The sequence below is a fragment of the Botryllus schlosseri genome, chromosome 5, assembly GCF_051294905.1.
Source record: "Botryllus schlosseri isolate E-star chromosome 5, Bs_hap1, whole genome shotgun sequence".
In the NCBI taxonomy this organism is placed as follows: domain Eukaryota; kingdom Metazoa; phylum Chordata; class Ascidiacea; order Stolidobranchia; family Styelidae; genus Botryllus; species Botryllus schlosseri.
The window spans coordinates 5,145,559-5,161,190 of record NC_137240.1 but is presented as its reverse complement, the minus strand read 5'-3'; the positions used below and the strand labels follow the sequence as shown (position 1 = coordinate 5,161,190).

At 40.3% G+C, this 15,632-nt stretch overlaps 2 protein-coding genes across 4 annotated transcripts in view; both read left to right on the top strand.

Moving 5' to 3' along the window:
• LOC145438722 (uncharacterized) overlaps window positions 1–13,254 on the top strand; it is a 33,127-nt gene extending 19,873 nt beyond the window's left edge. Inside the window, exons 1-6 of one of the 3 annotated variants that reach the window (XM_080316071.1) lie at window positions 3,618–3,964; window positions 4,446–4,511; window positions 5,113–5,187; window positions 8,611–8,736; window positions 8,839–8,985; window positions 12,762–13,254. In XM_080316071.1, the coding sequence (XP_080172197.1) occupies window positions 3,950–3,964; window positions 4,446–4,511; window positions 5,113–5,187; window positions 8,611–8,736; window positions 8,839–8,985; window positions 12,762–13,007 (675 nt within the window). In that variant the 5' untranslated portion in view covers window positions 3,618–3,949 and the 3' untranslated portion in view covers window positions 13,008–13,254. Of the gene's footprint in view, window positions 1–3,617; window positions 3,965–4,445; window positions 4,512–5,112; window positions 5,188–8,610; window positions 8,737–8,838; window positions 8,986–12,761 lie in introns of those variants that run through there. The other 2 variants (XM_080316072.1, XM_080316069.1) reach the window with 2 other exon arrangements.
• The window catches only part of LOC145438734 (uncharacterized), a 215,383-nt gene that overhangs the window by 65,879 nt on the left and 133,872 nt on the right, over window positions 1–15,632 (top strand). The gene's annotated exons all lie outside the window — the stretch shown is intronic.

Genomic DNA, 15,632 nt, shown 5'->3' with positions numbered 1-15,632 from the left:
TCTGGCCATACCAGCTCTACCGGAGAACGCGACACCAATTCAACTGGGAGATATCGATCTCAAGTATGTAACGAGTTTTGTATACCTCGGTATTGACGTCGCTGACTCTGGAAAAGCGCTCAAGGCGAGGCGAGCAAAGGCCTGGGGCGCGGCAAGACGGCTACATAGCCTCTTCCATTCAAGTGCCTCAACCCAGCTCAAGACCCGCATCTTCCGTGCCACTGTCGAGCAGGTTCTTCTCTACGGAATAGAAGCACTCACGCTGACAGAAAAGCTGGCTAAGACACTCAACGCCAACTACGATGCACTCCTCCGCTACGCACTCGGCAATCACCACCCGGAGCACATATCCACCAATGCTCTGCGCAAACTCACAAAAACAGTCCCATGCCGTTTGCTGGCTGCTGAACGACGCTTACGCTTAATCGGTCATCTAGTGCGGCATCAAGACGATCTACCAGCCGCCGCCATCATCAACCACATTCCGACGGAGCCATGGCGCAGAGGTGGCTGGAATAGAACCACATGACGCCCAACAATAGAGACCGAGCTAGCGCAACGCGGGCTATCGCTCGAAGACGCCCAGGACCGCCCACGCTGGAGGCGCTTAATAAGGGCCCAAAACTGATTATCTTGATGTTCATTTGTTTCCTGTTTTCTTTTGCCCTTTTATTTAATTAAAAGCCGATATATATATACGGGGCGTCTCTTACTGATTTCTATTTGGACGGCATTCACCAGGCCAAAGGCTTTGTGTCGAAAGTATTTGATAGTTAGATCAAGATCACTGACGATGTTGGGGAAGCGAGTGGCGCAGTTGGTTAAACACTGCTGTCACGACACCAATGGTTGGTGGTTCGACTCACGGCTCTGCCATGTTTCTATGTTTCGGAGGTTTATCTGGGCTCCTCATCGCCGATCTCGCTGTATATACAGCGCCTTGAAAAGCCCAGAAGAAGAGAGAGCCGAGCTCTGGAAAGATGGCAGCTAATGACCAGAAAGACGAAGCAAGAACGCTGAAGACATTGTGTTAGTGCAATTCATGTGCTGGGCGCAAATAACCATATGTGCGATAAGCGCCAATGATGTAATAAAACAAACAAACAAACACTGACGATGTCGATGCGTTGGAGGACATGAATATATGCTAATAACATACTTTCGGTGAAGTGTTATGGTAGCATTAGGGCTAAAAACGCTTTAATTTCATATTTTTGGAAATTATCCAAAAGTAATATTTGAAAACATCCAAAATTTAGCTATTTTTGTTATTCTTTGATAAATCCAAAAATAAACAGGCCTGTCTATGGACCTTGTGTATAGACATAGAGCACAATAAATCGATTTAAGGTTTATTCCGTTTTCGAACTGGAATCGAGATGTTACAGCATACGGGCCCTTGTATAGATAAACCTTACGTATTTTACGCTGTGCTATGTACTACTCGAAGAATATTTTTAAGAATTGACTTCATTCGTACCAAACCATAGTAAAAGTGAATTAATATCTTACTCGTCCTGGATACCACAAATCGGCAAAAAATGCTGCCTTTACCAGGTTATGATGACTTTCGTCACAAATAAATTAAGTAACCTTTATTCCGATTTTCTGAAGCTGCATCAATTCCATTACACACGTTCTATCGTAGGTGGGCGGATCTGGTGATCGACCGGGGCGGAATGAAAGTGACGCGGACACGGAGAGCGAAGCTGTTGGGTTTGTCGAATCTTTGGAACCAATTTTTGAAGACGAGGATCTCGAATCCAGCGTTGCTATCGCATATGCTCTGAGCAAAATGTACAACAAACAATAGTGATATATCTCGCCCCGAGAGATTTCTGACAAGAAAATTGTTGCCAATGTAAAACTATATATTCATGATCAGTAGGGCGATTTTTTTTTGACATGTCAAAAAAAGTCAAAATTAGGTCAAAATTGTAGCGTTAGGTCAAAATTTGTCAAAATTGTTTACAAAGTCAAACATCTTTTGACCTCTGCTTTTCGTTTGTATCGTAGATTTTGCGCTGTCGGTGAACTTATCATTTGATATTTTACTGGTTGCAGCCTACTTTATAGGCCTACCGTTGTAAACGGCCCATCGTCTGCTCATTGTGAATCATAAACGGTCACATGAAACAAATAGTGACATGGTTTTATGGTCAACGTATCGCAATATCCTAACTGAAGCAAGACTGCTTGGACATTGCATGGTTCTTATATCAAGAAGCGCAAGCTGAAAAATTGTGATATAGACAACATTGTCAGAATGAAGCAACATGGTGTGTCACCAGCAGTGTGCAGTGTGCACACAACTTCAGTGTTGTCAGCCAACAACTGCTGCTGTTGAACGTTCATTCTCCATTCTTGACAAGCTACTTAGTAAGGACAGACACTTTCTACCCGAGAATGTAGGAGAGCATCTTTCGTTGTACTACAACAAATTCAAATCATTTCCACCATAAAACGTAATGTAACTACTGGAATTCTTCATAGGGTCAGATTTCGTAAAAATACAAGTTTTTTCAGGTAAAAATTTGGAGTTTTTGAGCCAGAAACGTTTTTTCAGGCCAATCTACTTTGTAAGAACAGACAGTTCTAACCAGAAATGAAGATATGTAGTACAATTTTAACATTATGTGCGAAAACACCTAATTTGCATACGTTTGGTCAAAATTTGGTCAAATTTCAATTTTTTTAGGTCAAAAAAAGTCAAAATATAGATTTTTTAGGTCAAAATCTTCAGTTTTTTAGGTCAAAAAAAAATCGCCCTAATGATCAGGTATCACTGTGTAAATAATTCTAAACAGAAAAATACCTATTATCTCAAACTTCGTTTGTGGTGTTTATTAAGACCTTGCTTGTCATTTCTATAGTTTGTGATATTCATAGGGTCTTTCGACTACAATGGTCATTTACACCACGTCATTATAGTAATTATGATTACGTATATGGTGACTGGCGGAACGTCCCACTTGTAGACTTTTTCGAGACACCGCTCACGTGTATCAGGTAGCAAGAAGAAGCCTATAGATAAATCGCCACAACTTGGAAAGGTATCTCTGGAGTCGTCCTCGGTCGGACTCGAACCAGCCATCAATTGGTGGTGCATCTGTGGATTATATCACTACCACCACGCTATCTTTCTACCTCGCTGGCCTGGCATTACTTTGAATCGTTTTAGGTGTAGTAAATGAATTCATTTTGTGAACGCACCGACAATTATTGGCGCTTATTTTTCTATGGACTGATATTTCTCTTCAGGCATAGTGAGAGTTCGCCGGTAATAATCATAATATGACTCGCTAGTATTATTAAAACTCGAGCCTTGATTTGCGTATAGCAATCAATGGGGCGGAAAGTGAGCATAGTGACGTATGGGATTTCGCGAAATGAAGCGAAATAACGTACGAACCAAACGCATAATCAGTTGGACAGGACGATTTAACCATCAGCACTTTATTACCACGGGGATTTCCAACCACCATATCATCTGAACCACATATATTGTTTCAGATTGCCGAAATACAATGAGAGCGATATTGATTTCGCTCTTCATTCTGAGTACAGCGGTGTATGCTTCCGCATTTCGTCTTTATAACTTGTTTTGTTCGCGTTTGTCGTGGAGTCAGATGTATAGAAGCAATGCCATATAAAATGAAACTATTCCCGATGGCTTAAAGAGTTGCCCGGGCTGAGCAAACCTTCGACAATGCGACGCAGATAACTAAAGTTTAGTGACAAGACTTTACCTTGGCTCGGACGCTACGTATTGTATTAAGAGAGTAGGCTACATATAAACATTAGCGTATTTACTATAGTTTAATGTATAAAACATGGCGTCGCAGTTGGAGTCCACTCTTATAGATAGGGAGTTTATTTTAAGAAGAGTAAATTATTCGGAAAGTATTTTGTGAATCTACGAGTAGCCTACACCTCGAAAAAACTGCAAATGGGAGGGAAAAACGTGAGTTCATGTTTTCAAGTATATTATAAATGTTTCCAATTCGCTCGATTACTTCTATTGTAGTGAGCGAATCGAATTGAGTTTGACTTGATTCTGTAGCATGGGAATGAGGCTTTTCAAATATACAGAATCCGATTCCAAGCGTTTAGAATCGAATATCAGCCTGAATCATTAAATGGGAAATGTTCTGAGTGTCCGATGCATAATGGTGGAAGCACTCTACATTGAAAAAATTTAAAATAATAAAAACATCTTATTTAGGTAGATCGATTTAGGCTAACGAGGTCCAATGTATATTAATCATGTTCTCAGTTCGATTGAGTGCTGCTGAACTTGATTTTGGTTATATTTTATCCCTGCTTGCGTAAGCAGCGGATCTTTCTTGTAGCGGCTTGTTATAAAACTTGTGATAACTTATCATAACTGGGAATCTAGGTTTGAATTAACGAAGGGAGTTCGACTCAATATCTATTATTTTCAGTCGAAACAGGTGAACGAAGAATTCGGAAAAATAGCGGCCGAACTCAAAGCTATAAATGAAAAAAATGTAAGATTGTTTCAATTTGGTTATCTATCCTACCATCAGGTTCTTCCACTAGATCAGTGGATCGACTTTCAAACAGTCTCGATTTCCTTAGTATTGGCCGCATAGAGCAATAGACCGACCCCTGCTCCACTTTCATGTGCGCATTACTTATAGAAAACTCCTGTGAACAAATGCATAGTGCAGCATAACTGACTATATTGCGTTTGTACTTACGGATCACTAACCATCTGCTAGATGTCATTGCATGTGCATCAGTAACCCCTTTCAAAAACTCGTAGCAACTATTGCACAAATACAACGGCTTCGTTTATAATACGTCTGCAACTGGAGTCCTAAATTATAATATTCTTCGTTGAGATAACATGATATTTTTCGGTTAATGCTATATACATCTTGTGTATCCAAAAACGATCACGTGAGATAGGCCTACGCACACACTTGAATAAATATGCCTACTTCAAAACGAATAAATGATGCAGTATCTTCATTCTTTGAGGATGTGAACCGTAAGCTTCGACATGACTGCATTACTGCTAATGAAACAATTCCAAAAGGCTTGGATCAGCTAGCACAATGTTTATGTTCATGTCTGGATCAACAGATAGCGCTGGAGAACCAAGTGAAGAAGGCGGATGCTAAAGTCGACAAAGTTCAACGAGAAAACGACGATCGTGCGGTAAACACAGAATATAGGCTACTTATGATATGCAAGGGCAGTGGGGATGGTGTGAAGTGTAAACGTGAGGTCCACGCAGAGGTGGTCAAAGTAGTCAAGAAAGCTACTCAAGTAGAAGTAGAAGTAGCGACGAAAAAATCTACTTAAGTACGAGTAGAAGTACTTCTTTCATAAGCAATCTACAACTACTTGAAGTAGAAGTAGAATTGACTGACTTTAAATCTACTCAAGTAAGTAAATAGATGTGAAAACGATCGTAATTCGTTCGCATGGACTGTCAAAAGCTGCAAATTGAGATAAGTTCCGGAAGGTGTAGCGAGCATGATTCATATTGGTGCATCCTAGGCCATGATGCATCCCAGGAAGTTTCAATTTTCGACAGAATAAGCAGTCGTCCACATCATGGGATGTAAATGATAGTACTTATTTGGAAATGCGATACTAATTCTTTGTTTACTTGAACACTCTGTTTTAGAGAATATCATGGCATGGCATCCTCCCCCATATCTGAAGGCCCCTAGTTCAGTCGAAGAGCAATACGGATAAGTGGTGTCGGATACGACTTCAACACTTTGCGCGATTAGTTAATTAGTTAATTAAAATATGGTAGATCGTAAAAATGCCATATAGTGTCTAGCTTTATATTCGGAAAATATAAGGCATCACTACACTTGCTTCTATACTTTAACATGTATGTTTTCCAGACAAAAGAACTGAAACTATAATTAGAACTCAATAATACTCGCAATTAAAAGAAAGCACAAATACTACTTCTAAAAAGCGGAAAATATATTTCATGTCTATTGTCCAGAAAGTTTCAACGGTGGTCCGCTAAAACACGACTGATGTTAAAAAAAGTCAAAGTCCACTTTTCCAGATTAGGACGCGTCATAGGCTGGTAGGTATAATAGGTTATTGCTAAATTGCAAAACGATAGTTTCAAACGTTATGGGGGTGGGGGCAATACTTACTGTGATGAGATATTTGGTATATGCGACAATGCGGTGTGAACGCAACCACGCAACCCGGTATGTAAATTATATTCAGCGATACTTTCGTTAAAACATATACGTCACTTCATATCTACTGTGCCCGATGCGCAACGAAAATTCTGGGTATTACATGACTTTGGTAAAAATTAAATGTTGGTACTTCGTGAAAACAGTCCCGAAATTCCTTAGACTATCTTTCTTATTGGGGGATTAAAGTACTTCTACCTGACAAACTGAAAATAGCGAAAAGTAAGTAGTTCGCAAAATATTACGAAGTAGAAGTGGAAGTAGCGACAAGAAGATCTACTTGAGTAAGTACCAGAAGTAGAGTACTTCGAAAAAGTAGAAGTAATTTGTTACTGACCACCTCTGGGCTCACGTTCACATTCTGTGTGTGAACCTCTGAAATTTGGAGGTTCGCGTTCACAAACGAACCTTTATAGGTTCTGCACTGTGAACCTTTCTTCTTGTATTACATTTTTTCACGTCTTTCGTTGACATTCTTTGCATTTCAACTTCAGACCATTCTCCGCGAGTCGCTGGCATGATGAAAAGAAATTCAGCACTAAACGAGCATAAAAAATTGTTCGGAACATTCAGCTCTCAGTTTGTGAATTTTAGTGACTCTCTGCTACGATCTTTCGCCTGAATCACACAATACCAAGAATGAAACACACTAACCTACAGCCAATTAGCGAATTGTGCTTAGTCAACCAATCAATTGTTTACATCAGTGTTTCCGAAATTTTTTGAGCTAGCTCCCCCCTTGACAACGAATGAAGTCCCAGCGCCCCCGACACCCCCTCAACACGGATAAATCATAGCACCATATTTATTCTGCGTTTATTACAACTGATGATGTGGTGGATTAAGCTGGTGTATTATTATCACTATCCTCATCACATTGGGTTTGAGTTTTGATAAGAACAATCCCATTCTGAAATGTCCGTGGTCCACGTCCCGTACGGTCAAGTAGGTTTCTGCTGTGAGTCAGAAACTTTGTCACGGCACTTGAAACACGTTGTATCAAATATGAGCGGGGGCGGGCAACGACGAAAAAGTCAACCCAACTCCAATGATAGTATTTCTATTTGATTCAATTGTGAATCCGAAACGAATTATTGGTGATATAGAACTTTGGGTTGAACTCAAAATTGTTCTACACTACAACATAATTAGCACCTCTATCATTTCATGCTCGGGAACTTCACAGAATGGATTGATTATCCAGTGAGCAATTTCTAATCGGCATATATCCTGGAATCAAATCACCATATACTAGCGCAATTTTCAGAGACGATTTATTTATCAATGAATCCCTTCAGTGCCATTTTCACAGTTATCAGGTTTCATCATTACTAAGAACGGATATATTCTACTCATAATTATGGAAAATATGCCCGTCAAGTAAAAGCGATATCGTTTCTCGCAACCAGAACGTCGTGTCGAAGGCCACGTTCGCAGCACTGTGGAAAATCCACGATCGCTTGAAAAAGAGTGTAAAATAACGCAACACAGTTTTTCTTGAAAAGTCATCACACCTTTCAATGAGCATGAAGTGAATACATCGTTGTTCTCACAGCACACAATGAACCACGCTTTCCGGGATATTGCGCACTGCTAAATTAGTGAATTGATGAGCAGGATCAACATTTTCAAGTAACAATGGGTTTTTCCGGTACCGCTGAATAAATCGACGGATGACATTAAATTTCCCTGACTGATTCGATTATGCATTTTTATTGTGAATTAGTTTCTTAATTTATCAATTTGTTCTCAGCGTTCCCCTGCCGCCCAATTTTACATCCAATGCCCCCAATCGCCCATTTCATGGCCAACGCCCCCTTTATGCTCGCGAGCGCCCCCAAGGGGGCGCTGGTGCCCACTTTGGGAACCACTGATTTACATCAACGAAATTTATATAAAGAATGCATTGATGTCGAATGTAGAAAAAACTATTAGGCGTGGAGGATCTATTCTTGATTTGATAATATTATTCTATCATAAAAACCAATTCCGTCTGATTGCTGCGTTGGCTACTGTATAACTTGTTGTTGAGATAAGCGACGGAATATTTTGTAGAATTGTGATAGCATTTGATTGTTCCAGTTTATACATTAGCTGACGTTTAAAAAGTCAGCATATAAGCAATGTTCCCACTAAGCTGCGCACGCGCGCAATTGCGCAGTGCTGACGTGACTTCATCTCAATTTTAGTGAACTGACTCAAATTCGGGGAAAAGTAGGAGATTTCATAAGGGAGGTATATTTGTCTATAGGCTTCTACATCAGGTGGCGGTATCATAAGAAAAAAAACTATGTAGCTCCCTTTGACTGCTCAACCGCCTCCCCAATATATTTTCTGGCCCTTGATTCGGTATAAGGTGCTATTTAAGCAGCCTGTAAACTTCTTATATGCTTTTCTGACACAGGAAACCATGAGACAGGAGCTGGAAAAGAAAGAGTCTGAACGAAAGAGGTATATGCAATTACACCAACATATAAAGAAGAAATACACAGATGCCGAGAAACAAGTTCAAGAACTGAAGAAGCAAAACGTACTGTATTTGTATATTGTGAATATTCGAGTTTGTTCACGATTGAATGTGATGAATTGTTCTCTTTGCACGCTGGCATTTTCGTGCGTTATTCCATTGCAGGAGTCTCTCCGGGAACAGTTGGAGGAATCACGAGGTATGGGTATTTTGGATAAGGTGAAATTAGCTGTTGATAGCAATTCGATGCTCGAAAACAAAATTCGATCCGTCATAAAGCAGGATCCCAAGATGCAGAAAGATTTACAACGGGTAAAAGTATTCCGATGTCTAAATGTATCAGTCATAAATATGGATTGCGTTTTAGAAATTAATAACAAGTGATCTATATCATCTGGGAGGTGGTACGTAGGTGAGACCGGGGACCAATGTTCCCTCTAATTTTTGACGAGTCTGCGCACACTCACCAACTCACTGCGCAGACCCTTGGAGAACAGTGCGTAACGACTAAAAAAAGGTCATCACTTCGGATTTTTTGTGCGCAACTTATATTTTCTGTGCGCAGAGATCATGTGAGCACTGCGCATTTACGCACGTGCGCAGCTTAGAGGGAACATTCCCGGGGTCAAATGTAAGAATCGACCTCATCGCTAGTAGGGTGGATAAATCGCCTTGATATTTTGAGCGCGCATGCGGTAATTATCTCTCCTAACATACGTGAATTTACGTTGAGCAACGACGCGAAACCCCGAAATAATTTAAAAAATACGAAATTTCGGATACTCGAGTAAATATTTACTGGTCTGGAATAATTTGTTCAGACTAATAATACCTCAAGTGATTACAATGTAGCTGGAAAAATGTTACCATAGTCTACCGTGATGATAGGAAAACTAGGATCGCCGGAAAGGTACCATACTGAGACACTAATCGTGGTCCAGCGTGCCAGAAGCATTTGTAACACTCTGTTACTTTTGCCCCGCTACAATATCTTTTCAATGCTGAATATCTTTTTTCATATGTTGGTACAACCATTTATATCTACTGCAGATCAATCTTGCAGCAGCCAGAAGTTCAATATCAGAACAGATACTATAACCTGCCTTACCAATTCCAACATTATCATCTGTCGGAACGGCCATACAAAAGTGGTGATGTGAATCTTAGGGTTCGGTTATTTCCGTGATTCTACCGCCCTTTCTCATGTTGATCGACATTTGGTGTGACGACCTTCAATGGTCACTTAAGAGCTTGCCCATGACTGAATCCTCATCCCCTGACTTTGAGCATGGCCCACTTACATTTTGTCATCTGGTGTGAACAATTTATTTTAATTATGTGCAGAAGAGAAGAATGCCATTAGCTTTGACACCAGCACAATGTTGTTTCCTCGTTTTCTACACTATCGTCGACCCATTCAACCAAAATATTTTAGCCAGGTCGCAGGTGACCGTTGCCCAACCCATTACGCAATCTGAACAACAGCACCTTGGTAGAAGAGGCCTAATATGAGTATAGGGAGATGATGGAATGAATGAGTTTCTTGTACACTTTGAGCTCGGAAGGTGATACTCGTATTCAGATGCCAAAATGAGATGGTGCCTAGCCTGGAAGCATTCAAACTTCTCTTTCTTTAGTTTAATGCAGGGGTGTCAAACATACGGCCCGCGATGCCGCGAAGCAATTCTGAGTAGATTGAAAAATTCCTATATGTTCCAGCACATTTGTAACAAATGTTGAGATATTTTGCGGGAAATACATCCATGGTCATACGCCCCCATTATAACCACATCCGACTACGGTGCTGTGTTTTCACTCTAGTTATCACCATAGTAACAAGTCGGTGAAATCGACATCCAATTTCAAGAAGGAAAAACGGTGTACACCAAGTTCAGAGATTTAGCCAAATATGTACCAAAAAGTAGTTAATCACAAGAGCGAAAATGCGAAACCGTTATATGCAGTCTACATGTGAAATATATTAGTTGCATTACTACTAATTGAAAGATGTAAAATGGTCGCACTTGTGTGTCACTTCCTACCCAGATCCCCAGACATGTGAGAAACCGACTCGCAGTTTAATAATGATAAACCAATTTCTAACGTCCAATTAAAATCTTGTATTGCTCACAACGCAGATGCAGGGCTACCGCCAGATTACGATTAAATCAAATGTAGTATAGCATATGCCAACTTATATCGTCATTAGCGCCACTGTTTTAGCGGTTCTTAACTGCATTCAACCAGACAATCCTCGTATTTCTGCCAATTCCATTGCTTGCGAATAAATGTGTTGCGACTTGCTACTTCAAAAACACTATGTGATCCCGATTCGCGTGTATTATCTGCATATGGTTTTAAGGTATTCAAGTAGAATTCAAGAGAATGAGGTAACATTTTGGAATATGTTGGCTGATCCGGCCCGCGAGCGATTTGAAGGCTTGAATCCGGCCCGCGACGCAATTTAAGTTTGACACCCCTGGTTTTTGTAATAATACAATTTGTGCTCCCGCTTTCGTTGTTCATTAGGTTTATTTTTAGTTATAAATAGCACTGTTATAATTGCTCCGCATGGGTGGTACAATTGTCCCTGAGTACGGGGGGGGGGGAGGGCATTGTAACATTTCAGCGGCGATTATCGCGACCCAACATTTCCATGATTGATTGTTGATTGACTTTCATTTTAGTTTTTATATCACCTATCGAGCTGATAACTTCTTTATATAAAACTTTGGAACTGAAATTTCCATGAGCAAAACATGCAATGTTCGAAAATACAAAAAGTGTTACAATTGTCCTCGGTCTACCCTACTACGTGCAACCTTTATAATGAGCGGGCTATATATAACCGGCCGGGCGAAGCGACTAACTTTCTTTGTCGGCACATAAATAGTCCCGGAAATAATAATAATGAAAAGACTCATCCCTGAATTTGGAAAGGTAACATCAAAGGACCAACTTAACGATTTTATTTTGGATCTATACATCACGCTTGTGTGAAGTGAAAAATATTTCAAGACATATTTACCCATTTTGTTGAAGAGCATTAATTGATCAAGTCGGTATGCATATTATCTTGTGATTCTCATCTCTCTCCACATGACCTGATTTACTGTTGCGGTGGATGTAGACTGTCTTCGAAAATCCATGTCTTATGAATGAAAATGAAAATTTTAAGTGGTCGATTTTCCTTGGTGAACGGTCGCAATATACTGTAAGCAGAAAATGATTTCACACATTTACGGCATGCAGGACAAATATCCCCTGGCGAGATAGCTTATCGTAGGGTTATCATACGTTCTCCTTTTTCAGTAAATTGAACCTGTCCTCCGATGACGTCTAAATGTCCTTATTCTTTTTGGCAATTCGTCCTACTCTAGAGCTTTTACAGCTAGGCTAATGGTGAAGGTCAACTGGAAATCGGTATAAATAACGCGAAATAGCTAATGGAAACGTTCGAGCGGGTCATTCAAAAGTCAAATCAGAATGACGACCTTTTTATTTTTTCAGTCAACAACACAGAAATATCGTAAAAAAGTTGGTAACTCGGGTGTAAGAATTACCTGTTATCAATGTTGGCCTGGTTTAAATAGCCAATAACCACTGTATTCGAAAAATACCATGAATAGGCTACCACAAACAGGACATATTTTACATATATTAAGTGAAGATGTTCCTGTTTTAGTTCATACCAAACAGTTGAGTATATTCATGAGGTTGTCGCTGGCTATCTTATGGTTAGTAGGCTACTTTATTAATTGCCCTTAACAATGCTTGTCGTTACACAAAGAGTATTGGAATCACTCATACGCATCAGACCAATCTGAATTGAAAATTGAATTTGAGAGACGCACACAAACAATTCAGACAGAACTTCTTTGTGGACAGCGTTTGACACAAGAGCCGCAGTTTGCTCAATTCACACCCGCAGTCTACATGAGAGTTCATTCAAGTGATTTGGTGGTAGTGGATATATTTCATATGATGATATTTTGTATATTGGCCGGGCAGTTATCTATATGTCAGGCTATTGTAATTTTATATGGAGTGTGTGGCAACGTATAGTGTAAACGAATATTTTGTCACAGCTCTTCTTGAGATATGAGCCTGGAAAACATGAAGATGATCCCGATTCCAGTGGAATTGAATCCGACGGATGCGGGCAGGTGGAGAGCGATAGCGCAGGGATAATTGAAAGCGACGGCGTCTGTGATAGCGACGATGACGTAGACTCGGCATGTTACGACTTGGCAGAACCATTCGATGACGATGACCTGGAAGCCAGCGTTGCCATCGCATATGTTCTTAGCAAAATGCATTACGAAAGACAATAACATCGACTCTGTCAGATAAATGTTTGAGTCACAGAAGTGTTGTTCGGCTGAGTCTAGTTGGGATTGTTCTGTGATGTAATACTGCCGATTACAAAATTTCGCGCAAACTAAAAAGTTACGTCGCTCTATTATCCGTATATTATTAGAATTCCCTTACAATATGACTGCAGGTCTTGTATATAGAGTTATACTCATCTTTGTGAAACTCATACATATTTCCCATGGAATACAAGTCAATCTTTCCAAATTTTTGGTCTCTTCTATTTGGGATTATTGCATCTATTCGGTAGCGCGCGGAAAATATATTCCATGCCAAATATCCATACCAAAGAACTTGAACACCCCCTTTTTGGCGTATTATATGTGAGGCTGATATCAGTTATTTATCCAGCTATATTGAATTATACCGTAATCTGTGAACTTAACTTTCTTGCGGGTAGCGATGAAGTGGATTGGTTGCGTTCCAGTGGTTTCCAAGGTGGGCGCCAGAGCCCCTCCCCCTGCGAGAGTTCGCGAGCGTTAAGGGGGAGCTGGCTAACATTGGGTCGTGAGAGCAAAAGGGAGGTTTAGAAGGCAGCTGCTGACTAGTGTTGAAATGATTGACGAATAAAGCAGCCAAATGCGCAGCACACATGCAAAATAGATATAGTCAATGCAATTTACGGTCGTCCGTCTATTCAATCAGCAGTATCGAAAAACTCCGTTATTAATTGAAAATGGTGATCCTGCCCATCAATGAACTTATTCAGAAGTCGGCAGAATATATAGAAAGCGTGGTTCAATTGTGTGCTGTGAGAGCTATATGAAGTATTTGAGCAGTTATTGCTGCACGGCGAGGTGCGATGGTTTCAGAATGGAAACTGACATGCGTGATTTCACTCTTTGTTTCTAACAACCGTGGATTTTTCACAGTACTGCGACCATGGCCTAGCACATGACGCTCTGGTTGCGAGCAAAGATGTCGCTTGTATTTGACGAACATATTATCCAAGGTTTATGCGTCGATTATACCCGTTATTGGTAATGATGAAACCTGAGATTGAAGGTGAAAATGACACTGGCCGGATTCAGTGATGAGCCCGTGATATCACCGAAATTTAGCGAGACGCGAACTTACACAATTGTCCAGCTTGCCCGAGCTTTATACCATCTCGCATATCCGATTTCTTTTAGAACCAAACCCCAATCATCGCGAAAAACTGCACAAGTTCTATATATCCCTGAACTGCACAAGGATATGGTAATTTAATTGCAGGCCAGAGTCCAATTACAAATTCCCTATGCGATAGCTTAATCAATCCATTCTGTAACGTTTTCGAGCATGAAATGATTGGGGATTAGCCTACATTGCAGCAAAATTTCGAGTTCAATCATTCTGGGTACGCTATCAAGTCAAACAAATGTACTCTCACTAGAGTCGGGTTAAATTTTTCCTCGTTGCCCTTAACCTCTCATATTTGATAGAACGTGTTTTAAGTGCCGTGACAAAGTGGAGATTTTAGAGTGAAATTTTTCCTATCAAAACTCGCACCCAGTATAATGTGGATGATGACAATATATACAGCAGCTTCATCCCTGTAATTACTAGCTGTGATAAATGCGGAATATCTTTCGTTTCATTAGAAAGTGTCAGGGTCGGGATTGGGTGGGGGAGCTGGCAGTTTATTCGTTGTCCAGAGGGTGGTAGATCAAAAAAGTTTAGGAAACACTGCGTTAGACTGTTGCAGACGGTAGAGCATCACTATAACATTACCAATCTATTGATCCGATGCCGGCCGAGAAACTCGATCGATTATTGGAAATGGAATTCATATTTCGAATGCCTGATATATGTGGTAACACTGGTAACGCAAGCTGGTTTTTCCAAAACAGATTTAAAAGTGCAAGTGTGTCATAGCGATCGATTTGAACGAGATGAACCGGTGATGCTAATGGTAATAATAACACAACAAATTGAATTACTTCTCATGGTTGTTTTCCTGTTCAGAACGATGCGTTCTTTCTTGAGAGAACGGATTCATAATAAAAGTTATCTTACACATTGTGTTCTGATCACGAAGATACTAGAAAACGCAGATCCTACTGAGTTGTATATGCGCAGGAAATCCAGCGAGCAAAGTACGCAAACGTGACACCCCTTAAATGCAAATGCCGATCTCGTCAGGTTGACCAGTACGAGGGCATATACTTGACCAATGACCATCCACGAAATTATTTGCACGAATTATTACTACAAAAATGAACGACGACCCCAACATACGACTCCCTGTATATAGCTTTTTCTGCTACATTCGTGAGCCTGGACGCATATGTTCCGGTCTGATATTGTTCGAAATGACTCAAGTAGACAAAGACAAAGTTTCTAAAATGAAAGGTGTTGGTACTATATCGGCTATGCCATGTTTCAGAGATCCCATATGTTGTAGGTCTTAAGGTCTTTCTTTCCCCTATTCCTTTGTGGTTCTATAACAGTGGATTAAATCCCAGCGATGGAATCTCTTACGGGATGATATAGCTTTGAGGCGGAATAACTTGACGATGCTTGCTAAAGTCGTACGTACTGTCACTTACTTCAACAGACTAGCAGTTTTATGTGATATGTTTTAGTTTACGAAATAATCGAGA